At 46.3% G+C, this 12,339-nt stretch overlaps 1 protein-coding gene across 2 annotated transcripts in view; it reads right to left on the reverse strand.

Moving 5' to 3' along the window:
- Positions 1–4,354: 4,354 nt before the first annotated feature.
- The window catches only part of LOC118510850 (bone morphogenetic protein receptor type-1B), a 122,672-nt gene continuing 114,687 nt past the window's right edge, over positions 4,355–12,339 (reverse strand). For both annotated transcript variants that reach the window (XM_036053181.1, XM_036053182.1), the window contains 2 exons: positions 6,904–7,091; positions 4,355–6,827 (listed from right to left, as the gene is read on the reverse strand). In XM_036053181.1, coding sequence (XP_035909074.1) covers positions 5,523–6,827; positions 6,904–7,091 — 1,493 coding nt within the window. In that variant the 3' untranslated portion in view covers positions 4,355–5,522. The remainder of the gene's footprint in view (positions 6,828–6,903; positions 7,092–12,339) is intronic.

Consider the following 12,339-nt stretch of genomic DNA (forward strand, 5'->3'; position numbering starts at 1 on the left):
TGGTTGAGTCTTGTTTTTTTTGCTTTTATAGCTTCTTTTTTCCCAAAAAAAATGAAATAAGAAAAAACAGACTTTAAATGGAATAAACAAAATGGCGAAAAAAGAATTTTGAATCTGGAATAAAGACGCAACGTGTTTCTGACACCGTCCATCACGCGTTGACTTCACGTTGACGTTTGGGCGCGTTACTACAGGTGTGTAAGTGTCTACTAGACGTTGCTATGTGACGACGTATCGCAATTAGCTTTCAACAGAACGAAAACAAACACACACGCGAGAGAGAGTGAGAAGAAATGTGCGAGATGGCGCCATTCAACATTAGTAGTTGGTCCTTCGATGTTGGAATTTTCTTTCTTCTCTCTCGCTCTCTCTCTCTCTCTTTTGTATACGCTCTGTGCATACTAGATCTTTTGCCTAGTTCACTGATGAGTTGTTCACGTCAACGCGCGTTCCCGGCTACACCGTGATAACGCACGCTTTTGATTGACAGCTTTCCGTTACGAAAAATCGCCCGCCCGAACGGTCAATTGTACTCCATTTCGAAGCGTTTGGCCCTGTAGCTGATTTTAAGCGGTGGGATTGCTTCACAGTTACCGATGGCGTTATAGCTTCTTTCCCACTGCTGGCTTACTGAGAGAATGCGAGTCGGCTAAATTTATGCATATTGTCGCCAGAGGAGGGCGTTTTTTTTTCTTTTGGCGTTTCCATTTTTAACGTTGTCCCGTTCCCATGCTCTGGTAATGGAACCAGGTTTGATGGACAGCTAGTCTGTGGAGTTCAGTAGTATCATCTCATCCTATCCTTCTTAAACAAGCAAAACACCCCAAACCTGCATCGTCCCTTGCATGGTCGGACAAGTCGGCAAGAGCGCTGAGGACCGTGCCCTCGAAGGCAATATAGGCCAGATTGAGCCAAAAGCAACAGAGGCCAGTTTCGGGGTTTGTTGTTCGAGTAATTACAGCTGTTGTGAAGGACACTCCCTCGCTAGAGTTCGGCACTGGGTTAGCAGGGTGGTCGTCGAAGAATGCTCACGATGTTCACCCAGATTTTTGCATACGAAATAGTAATGCCAATTGAATGATTTGCATCGTCCAAGCATGTCCGGTGTACTAATGGATGTATGTCTTGGGTGATGAATGAAAAGCATGCAGTAAGAAGGCAGGGTTGTAGTCGCTATTTAACGATACATTATTAACTAGCGTATGTTAGCAAAACTACAACGAAATGGTGAAGATCAAGACCGGGTAGACCACCTTTGATCATCATATTAGATCAAAACCTCTGGGAAGATTCTTTTGCTTCGGTCGATCTTCTCCTTGGGCAGTTCAATCTTTTGGATACTCGAAGTGAAAGGTCAGGTAGCTCGCAGATAGCTTAAGTCATACCTGTCCTATTCATTTTCACCTGTAAGACATCCATCCTCGGAGAGATTTCCATACAACATTGCGTACATTGTCCTCCAAAGGGGGAAGGGATATTTTAAGCCTAAGCGGATCTTTGAAGCGATCAATCTTCTCCCAGTGTCTGATCCCATCTATCTTCGTGATCTCCTGGAGTAGGTTGTCTTGCTACTTCCTTAAATCGTTGTCTACGTTGTCTTCTAAACATTTGGAATGTCTTCTTAGGCTTAGGAGCGGAGAACAGCTTTTAGTCAGCTTTTTCTGCATTTCGGCATTGCGGCTTTACTAGATTTTCTTCCCTTTCAACAAATATAAAGAGACGGCGTATAACTATAGCCAAAAGCCAGAAGTCTTTGCTCAACGATGGAGCAGATATTACGTTCAAATCTTCATGATTATTGGGTTTAATATTTTGAGGCACCGTTGTTGGATACTTACCAGTTGTCTTTTTGCTACAAGGCTAATAAACTTGATGATGGATTGTAATTCTGGCCATAAAATGGAACTGGAACTTAGACCCTACTGTCCGGAACAATTATTACTGATATCTTTTTAACACTTACTTACAAAATAACAAATTAAAATATCAAAATCTACTGAAACTGCATTACTCAATATTCTATTGATTTGTGAGCCCCTTAAAGTATGCAAATAGGAAATATATATGCAATGCTGTCAATTTCCAGTCAAAAGACTGACGTTGAGTAACGGTTCGAATAACAGAAAACAGGAAATTGCATACTTTCAGGCGTAAAAATTCAAGCTGACAGTCCGACATACCATTTGGGGATTTTGTTTAGTATTTTTAATTCCAATTTAAAAAAAAATGGATTTTACTACTCAAGCCGAACATCGACAAGGCTTCGAAACATTTGTTTTCCTAATAAATTGTCATTACCTGTTGTTGAGCACATTGATTTCTCCGACTCTCTCTCTCTTTCCATTATTTATTCTAAGTACCTGTGGAAGAAAAATACAGCCCCCAAAGAAATAACGACTCCCACATGAGCTTTGTCTCATTTTCACTGATTAACTAGGACAATCGTTTTGAAAACTAATTACACCGGGCGAACGAACAAGGAACAACGCCTCACCGCTTATTATACGCCGCTTTTCCACTTGCACTTAATAGCCGTCGCCTCGACCCTTGTTGCATGTGATGCGCTCGTATCCCCGATGTTGTTATTGCAGGCAAAGGAAAGTAATTAAAATTCTTCGGAAATCCAATGACGTTGTCGATGAGGACATCAACCGATGAGGTGAGGTGCGTTGGGCGTGGTGGGCTGTTGCTCGCTATAAATTCCCTCCCAAGGGGGGTGTGGGGGGGGGGAGTCATGTGTGTGAGCGGGAGGGCTGGGTATGTTAGTTTTCTTTTTAGCACAGTAATTACAGCCCGTACATGGGTACACGGCAACAAAGTCATAAATGTGCAAAATTGAGTTCAAAGTAGGGTACCGGTACCGGTCCCTGTTGGAAGAATATCGGTCATTGCGCAAGCAAACGAATTCCTTGGGCAAGGTAGATTAGTGGATTGATGCATGATTGACATCGACAACAATTTGATGGAAAAATCTTGTTTTTTGACAAGACAAGTCGTCTTATCAATGCTTCAGATTTCAGATTTGCTAATTTTACACCAACTTCTGGAAACGTCTTTTCCTAACGATGACAGACATCAAAACACATAAAAACGCTCGCTTGAAGCAGTAAAATGCCAGACATCGAATGAGACAGAACCGGGGAGAGAGAGAGAGAGAAAATAAACGCTTCACGTCGGGTGCCGAGATAAGGCGGACCAACAGTTGTTTATTTGGGCGCGAACCACTGCTCGGGGAAATGCGGAAATTCCAATGGCAAACGATGGGTGAGAAGATTTGCTTCTCCTGCTTCTCCGTCCTGTCCGTCCCGTCACATTCCACAATGAAATTCCAGCCCACGGGGAAAGGGAAAAGAACACTTTGTGGGGGGGAAAAGCGCGAAAAAATCGCGCACGCACTGTTACTGCCACCGGACTGGATTAAAAAATTTCCAAAATATAAAAATAAAATCAAAGTAAGTTGATGTACCCACGGAGCACGGAAGAATGCGTTCGTTTCTCTCTAGAATCGAGAAAGAAAAAATCCGCCAATCGGGTGACTAAAAATAAACAGCAGGAAAAAGGCCTGGATGAATCCAGCCACGCCAGTTATCCACTATCATCATCGCACTTTATAATTCTCGTGTTCGAGAGGGAGGGACGAAGGGAGCGAGGGATGTGAGTTTTGCATTTTCCGTAACGTGAAGATAGATTTGCAAAACAAATCTCTCCGCTCGCTACACATATCGTCTGCATCTGGTGGCTGAGTTTATTAGCGTGCTGTCGGGCTGGCTGTTGTTGTGGAATTTTTTAAGGTGATTGGTGTTCGATTTTGGGGGGAAATAGTTGCCAGTAGAATTTACAATTAAATTACTAAAAAAGAAGCTGCAAAGGTAAAATAATGTGTGTGCAATGGTTTTGAGACGTTGTTTGTGATATTGTTTTATGTTTTCTATTGAAAAATTTAAATCATATTTTAAAAACTTGAAAGTTTTCAACTTATGCGAAAATTATTATTAAAATTAATTACTTATCCAATAAAATCTGGGTTCAAACACCAATGATCTCTACAGTAGCGCCACCTACAAGCGGCTAGAGTAACTAGCCAGGCTCATTACAGGAATAAAATTCAAAGCGACATCTAGCGGAAGCTAGTCATACTATAAGTTTAAGTTTTTCACACATAGATGGCGCTAGTAGGCTAGGTGCTTTTTAAATATAACTGTCTTCTAGCTGTTCATTTTTATTTGTTCCTTTTTTATTTAAATGATCTTAAAAATATGTTAGAAAGCTTTGCTTGAAGATTGGTGATTTAAAAGCTAACAATAAATTTCTTTTCCTTCGTTAGAAACAAAATAAAAATAACACAAATTGCAGCTTTCGTTATTACACATTTCGAATTGTATTTTTTTGTTATTTATTTTCACCACTACACACTACAAGTATTTTTTGTCGTAAATGAACTAAAACCTACCAGAAGGGAAAACAAAACACCTCTGCTGCTAACATGTCATAAAATTCTACACAACGCTCTAAAACGCTTACATACACACGCATTCACACACACACACACGCTTCTCTGGTATTGTGTTCCGGACCTGCGTGTGAAACAGGTGAGCGCACTTCGCATCCTAAGCATTAACCCTAAGCAAAATAAACTATTTTTATTTCTTTTTTAAACAAAACTAAAACCGAACGACTCTTATCAAAAACGAAGAGTCCGACAATGTCCTCCCAATGTATTGTGTTCGCAATCTGCTTCTGTTTACGGTATGTACAATGAGTTGGAAACTAAATCCTTTTCTCAACATTGAGAAAATACGAAACCGGTTGAATGGATCCGGAAGGTTACGGGGGGGGGGGGGGGGGGGGAAAGAATTTTCCTGTGAAGGGGATGTAAGGTTGTGAGTGCCTTGTTTTAACAATTGCTTAAGAAAAGGGAAAAGTGTACGTGTTTGTGTGTGTGTCTTTCCTTCCTAATTCCTATTCTAGCTCAAATCTACAAACCAAACGGAAATTTACACCTATACGCATAAAGCATTTAGTGGACGCATTTACACACGCACACACACACATACACCCTTTGTCAGGTGCCTTTTTCGTTGTGTCATTTTCAGTGAAGAAAATTAAAACGAATTGAGGCAGTAGTAAACTGTCTTCACATCCTTCCAAAAAGCGGATGTTCCCTACCTACTGTACGCTGCCGGTCTGCGCTATTGTTCACTAGTGCCTAGTACTACCGTTCTTAAGCCTACACACCTTAAGGGTTAAAGTATGGCAAATATAAAAACATAGAGAGACCGCGCGCGCGCGCGCCAACATCTGTGAACCGCGTGTGTTACCGCCGCGTGGCGAGAAACCGGTGCGCGGCGTGTTCCGGTGCGCGATGGGGAACACACGATGAACATATTTACAACAATATCCCGGACTCTCGACCCACCGGCTCACAGTAGGCCGGCATGGCGGCGACGAATAAATAAGGCTCTTACTCTTAGCACGTAGCACGAAACCACCGGGCAATAATCATGCTCCCCTCGGTCGCTTCTTTACACTATCTTAATCGTACAGTCCGTCTCGAGCTTGACGAGCGTTTTCTTGACCCGCAGCGCCGTTAACCGTACGGCCGGGCTCGGGTGCCAACATTCCTGCATGATCTTCGATAATACTACGAGAATGTCCTCGTCCTGCCACCGCTGCGGGATCGGTGGCCGGACGCCCTTCACGCACACCACCGCATACATATCCTCGAAGCTCGGATCGGACGGTACCACATCCTGGTACGGCAGCGCGTAATCCTCGCACGTGGTCGTGTTTTTAGCGCCCCGCACCGTCGTTATGCAGCGCCGCGCCATCTCCCAAAACACCAGCCCCACCGAGTACATGTCCGCCATCTTGAAGCCTTCGAACACCTTCAGATCGAGCGTTTCGCTCAGCACCTCCGGTGCCATGTAGCGGCGCGTACCGACGCGCGAGTTCGGTGCAATCTGTATCTCGTCCAGCTCGCTCGTATACTTCACCGCCAGCCCAAAGTCCGCGATCGCACACTGCCCGTTCCGCTTCACCAGTATGTTCTTGCTCTTGATGTCACGGTGCGCGATCGATGGTTTGCCCGGTGTGCCGAAGATTTCCGTGTGCAGATGCGCCACACCGGACGCTAGCGAAAAGGCGAGCGTTTTCAGCATGTGCGGGTTGAGCACACGCTTCTGGAGGTAATCGTGCAGCGAACCCAGCTCGTGATAGTCCGTTATGAGCAGCATCTGCGTCCACGAACCCGTCCCTTTGATGTCGGCCGCAATGAAGCCCAGGATGTTTTCGTTGCGCATTAGTACGGTCTGATAGATTTCGGTCTCCCGGAACCAGGACGCTTCCTCGGTGGTGAAGAATATCTTCACCGCTACCTTCTCGTCACGCCACTTCGCTAGCCATACCTCACCGTACCGGCCCTTGCCGACCGAGTGCACCATCTGGATCTGCTTGGCGATGGTGCGTTGCACGAGCAGGGGCAATCCCGAACCGCTGCCGCTCGTTTGCTCTACCAGGTCCGCTATCGGCATGTGCCCGTTGGTGGTGTTGTACAGCGAGTTCATCAGGTAGGCCGGTTTTCGCTTTTCGCGCCTTCGGTACATACAGTAGATCGCACCAAGGACGAGAACCAGCAAACCAAGGCACAAGGCAACGGATATGACGAGCGCAAACAGTGGCATGGTGTTCGTGTTCACCAGCGGGGGTTCCGGGGTGGTTGTGGTGCGGGGACTGTAGTTCGGTTTCAGGTCTTGGTTGCATAGATCCTCGTTGTCGCAGCAGACGATACTTTTGCCGTGTAGTTGCGGGGACACTTGACCAACTTTGCACTAAAAATTGAGGAAAGAAAGAACGAGCGTTAGAGAATGGTGACCGATGGGACGATCGGGATCATGCTTAGCCTACCTGTAGTAATCCACCACCCTGCTCCGGTGACATACAGCCGTGACTCCATTCCGGCACTAGCTGCTTCGTTTCCTCGTCCAGCACTGCCTCAACCGATACGAAGCAGGAACCGCCGGGTCGCGTCTCGCACGTTCCATTCTGTACGTTTCCTGGACAGTGGCCCTCGCAGTAGCATGTTAGTACGCGCGCTGTTGATGGGAAAGAAAATACGATTCTCTGGTTAGAATATTGAACGGGAAGCACCGTAACATAACAAACAACAAACGCACGATTGATTCAGAGCGATAATGTGGAGCTGGCGCGAAGCGATAAAGTGCGGAGGGCTCGATCAGTTGGGGCGGATCTTGTAAGAGGAAGCATTTCGCTACCGGGCAATTAATTTCGCAAAGACGGTTGACAAGAAAAAAGAAAAACCGCCTGCAAGTATGCAATCTCGATTACAAAAGATGATTGAGGAATATGCCATTGAGTAGATTCATGAGGCCTCTCACTTCTCTCTCAGAAGCGATTCTAGTTCCTCCAAATTTTAAACCCAAAATATGATCTAACGTTTCGCGGAAGGCTATCCACCAAATTTCCTATATCTTAGATATCGTACCGGCCGTTATTGCAGGATGTAAAAGCAAACCATCACACCAATAACAACGATATTCTCACAAGTCCGATTTTGGTCGTGTGATTTAACGATTTGTGATAAAGCTGCGCAAAAAATAAATAAATTGAGCAACATCGTATTTCCTTGCTTTCCGCCTAATAGGCATTACGGGTTATGTACGGTTGTCCTCTGTGCAATTTGCCAGCCACTCGATCGGGAAGTTGACGACCACCCGGTCGACGACGACGACGACGACGATGGATCGAATTTTAATCCCTCTCGATTCTCGCGCAATCACAAACATTGGGCCTGCTGTTTTTTGGGGAGAAAACTAGAAACTTTTTATCACACACACACACACACACGGAGCCAAGCGGTGATCCAAAGAAGTGCGTTTGATGTGACACGTCCGCAATAAATCTTCGCTTACTGCCAGCCCGTTCCCTCAAACAGCGGCGAAGGAGGATCGCGTGATACTCCCCAACTTCCCAGGGAGGTTCGCCTCGTGATCGCAAGATTAAGGTGGAGGAGAAGACCTGGTTAAGGTTGTCCAGAGGCCACGTTTGGATGGGTAATTTGTTTTTGGGTATCGGCGATAAACGCTACCAACATCTTCCGGAGGTAGCGATACTCGTGCAATCGCACGTACCTCGTGTCCAAACAAAACCCCCGAAGGACACACGCACCTCGCTCAGGTACTGGGTGGCGAAAGTGTGGTTTTTATTAACCTTGCTCGATACTTTATTTCGGGGGGAAATCTTTCTCCCTCCCGACAAGTTCATTGTCGAAGCGTTTGACCGACATTAAGATAAGAATGCGTGTTTTGGGTGGCGAGCGAGCGAGCGAGTGAGTGGGTTGTTATCAGTCGCGCCTGAACCGTGCGCAAAGCCTTGTGTGTAACTGATATCAAGCGGATCTTCTCCGCATCGTGAACATGGAGGGGCGGGGGGGAGCAAAAAGAAGCCTTCGGATGCATGCTGTAACTGCATCGAAATTTTCCATTACGCTTGTAATGGCAAGCAACAACGGTGGACGGTACCGAAACATCGCAAACAAATCAAAGCAAACAAACACATTAATCCTTTGGCTCTGGTGGACCTGCTGATGATGCGGACGCGTAGCGCAAAGTCGTGACCAGCTGATTGCAACGCGAAGCACAAAAGCAGTCCTCTTTTAACCAGCTAATGCTTCCGAGGCGAACCCCAACAGAGGAAGAGCGTAAAAAACAGAGTTGTAAATTATACCTGCTCTTCGCTGTTGGGAACACGAAATATGACACAGTGAGATATTGCGAGTTGTGGTGGTGGTGTCCCCGGGAAACTCAACGGGCACGACCGACACGACAGTAGCACGCACCACTTGTACACGATGACAGCTTAAACCGATGACCATGACCATGTCCTACATTAATTTTCATAAGCCAAACACCGAATCGCCGAATGAGGCGACTGTTCTTCGGGGTGTTGTTTTCAGCTCAGATCGTTCCGGGGGTAGAGCTCAGTCGGAGGGATTATTTCAAGAAGTCTCAACTTGTGATCAGGAAATTCTACCTCAAGAGTGTTACCGGTAGTTCCAAACATTTTTTTTTTGGTCAATGATCGCAAATTTCACCTCGCCGGAGAACTCTCGTTCAAAGTCTCAGAGCCCACCCATCGATCATGTAAACTGGCGCCAAATAAGCCTGCAGACAGATAAGTCAAACAACAGCCGAGACCGAGGCGTCTTCTATCCGGGGTACTGCCTTATGCCTGCTCTGGAGCCACCACACGCAAAACTATTGCCAATCGTCTGGCGACTATGATTTTGCGCTCCATACTCCCTTTCAGGCGTTTAATCGATCAATCAAGTGACCAGTCTCATACCCTGCTTTAACAGCCAGCAACAAAAAAGGTGCGTCCAGATAGACAAGCGTCCCTTTACGCACTTCCTGTGTGTACCCTGTGATTGCTTCAGTTATTTTTTGCCAGGTGCCAGAAGACAACAATAAGGGTTTTTGAGGCGCGCAGACACTTTGATGGGCCTCTGATGGTTGCCAATTTTCCTACACACAGAGATGGGTAGCTGAGGACAACACATTGACACGGTTTTAATGAGAGACAGCTTGGTAAGCAGAACCATAACACCCCGGTCGCTCTGGACAACTTCCTAGAATTGAAAGGGGTTGCATTGTCGCACGCGCGCTTAACTATATGACAAGTGATAAGTTTATCAGTGATGAAGAGCGACACACACACACACACTACTCTATCGCCGTGTCCACTACACCACCTGGTGAGGTTTTGGGAAGGGATCCGAAGGTATCAAGGCAGTTCTCGCTCCTATCATCAACAACACATCAAGCTATCATCGGAAAGGGCCCTTGATACACGACAACGTTCGCAACATACTCCCTGATAAGCGGACACCTTTTGGTGGGGACTTCATGAGTTCTACACCGAGAAAAGAAAAAAAAAAACGATAATAAACTCACACAACATACACACCACTACCTCCTCTCTAATTCCTTTGATGTCTAAACACTCCACACCACGCGGATATCATACCGATTCTGCGTCCCGGGTTTTTCTTCATGATTACATTTCATAGCCATAAAAATATTGCCGGATAATGATTGTGTGTACCACCGGGAGATCTGGGTGGTGATCTGGAATGCTTCACTAGCACCCGGCATGCGCGCGCTCCAGAAGGCCTGTTGTGAGAATGGTCGTCGTTTGCCGTGCCCTTTTTTCCACGATTTAAATGTTACCTCATCGTATCATCAGTTCCAGCGGGCAGGGCAGTCAAGCCAAATGAGGGGAAAGGAGGGGGGGGGGATATTGGATAGACGCGGAAGGTTTCGGTGGTAGAAGATAAACAAAAATATTATTTATACATTCTTCCTCATTCCCTTGCGTCACACACAGAGACACACTTGGAGGGAGGAACCAGAGACCAACAGCATATGTATAATGCAACAAAACACAAAATTGGGATTTTCGTTCCTTTTTTTAGGAGTTTGGAACGTACAGACACAGGCTACCCGATTCCGCTCAAGGGGTTCTGGGTTAGAATTTTTTTTTCCAAAACCTCTCCAATAAAACTGGTGTACGCGGGATGCAATTCGGAAAACGGGGTTGCTGCTGATTTTTGGTTGAATAAGTGATAAGGTCCTACACTAAAGGTCTGCTTATACTCTGGACATCCGATGGCAGACGTACGGACCGTACGGACGTGCGTCATAGCGTTAAGCTGACAGCTAGCTGACATCCTCGACCGGGCAGGAAACCGAGAAGGAGTGAGAGAGGGAGAGCGAGAAAAAGACGTACCAAAACAAGAGGAAATCCCTGCTAATCTTCCAAAACATCACAGCCAAGAGCTCGATGCTCACAACATATGCTAATTGTTTTAGTCATTCGCACAGTAGGGACTGTGAGGTGTCAGGCACCGAGAGACGCTTATTGATTTGATAGACACACAACAAGATCTTGCGCTCAACGGTGTACTGTCACACTATGGTCTTGATCTTTCGCGAGATGGCGAAATGGAGCTGCTGGTCCCTTTCACGCACTGTTCCACATCGTAGTACCGCGTGTGCTGGGCGGATATGGAGGAACATTAAGCTAATCAGAGATCTTGGACATAGGCGAGACTAGAACAGAACTCCGGCCATCAACAAGCCACTATCGAGTTTGACGGACAGATGGTGTGATGACGTGACCGGGCGAAGATCTGTCACTGGTGTGTAGAAGAGCTGGCGATCCGTTTGCCGTGCGCAGCAAGCCATGCATACACACACACGTCAAACAAACTGTTCAACTTAATTGTTGACACATCATCATCTCCCGCGGTCTGTTCTAGCGTACACTCCAAATATAAGAGGAGAAAACACCTCTCCATCGTTGAGCCAGCTCAAAATCTCTAGGCTCGTGTAGTACCGCAAACTAAGCATACAAGCACACACCAAGAACAAATATGACCCCGGAGCGTGCAGCTAAGCAATAGCTGGGTCGCCAGTATTTGTTTCCAGTCTGTTTAGAGGAGGATCTGTTTTGATTTGTGGAGAGGACAATGCAGGCAATTGAATGTCACGAGAATACCGGGACACACCGGAGCAGATATTGAAGTTTCATCCGACCCCGGCACGCAAGCAGCAATGATGATGGCTGCCAGAAGAAATCTTATCTATCATAAATTATCTCCGAAGCCTTTAGAAAGTTATGGAAGGGCCCTGCTAGCTCCGGCGTTTGTGGTATACACACCCGCGCCTGAGGTTTTTTTTTGTAACGACATTCTGAAGATCTTTCTGGAGTTTCTACTTTTCGGTGTTATGCCTTCCTCGTCCGCGCGACAAACGTCGCGACCGACCCCTTGCGGGTCGGTCAGAATTTGCATAACAAAACACATGTTTGAGTTGATCTTCGCCTCGTCCATTCCCGCGGAAACGGGGATGACACAGCAAGCGAGAGAGCGCGCGGCGAAAGCCGAACCCCACGTTTCACACGTCCAACAAGACAAGCGTACAAAACAGGGTTCAAAAGCATCAACAGCGTCGTCGTCGTCGTCGTCGGACGATTGAACTTGCCATCTCACGAAGCAGAACAAATGTCATGGCAAAAGGCGAAACAACCGTCAAGAACCATCGGCGGGTTTCGTGCCGTTCCTAAGAATGGACGAACTGTTGCTGCTTTATCGGTATGGATCTCTCTGGCTGACCTCTCTGGGTCCCTCCTCTTTCGGTAACTTTCCTCGTCGGTGTGGGACGGTTGGGTGGTTGATGATGATGATGATGCTGCAGTGATGCATCAGTTTTTCGAAATTTTCGAACCACAGCTCTGATACACTACTACAAAGGACGCTTCTTT

The sequence above is a fragment of the Anopheles stephensi genome, chromosome 3, assembly GCF_013141755.1.
Source record: "Anopheles stephensi strain Indian chromosome 3, UCI_ANSTEP_V1.0, whole genome shotgun sequence".
NCBI classification, from domain to species: Eukaryota; Metazoa; Arthropoda; class Insecta; order Diptera; family Culicidae; genus Anopheles; species Anopheles stephensi.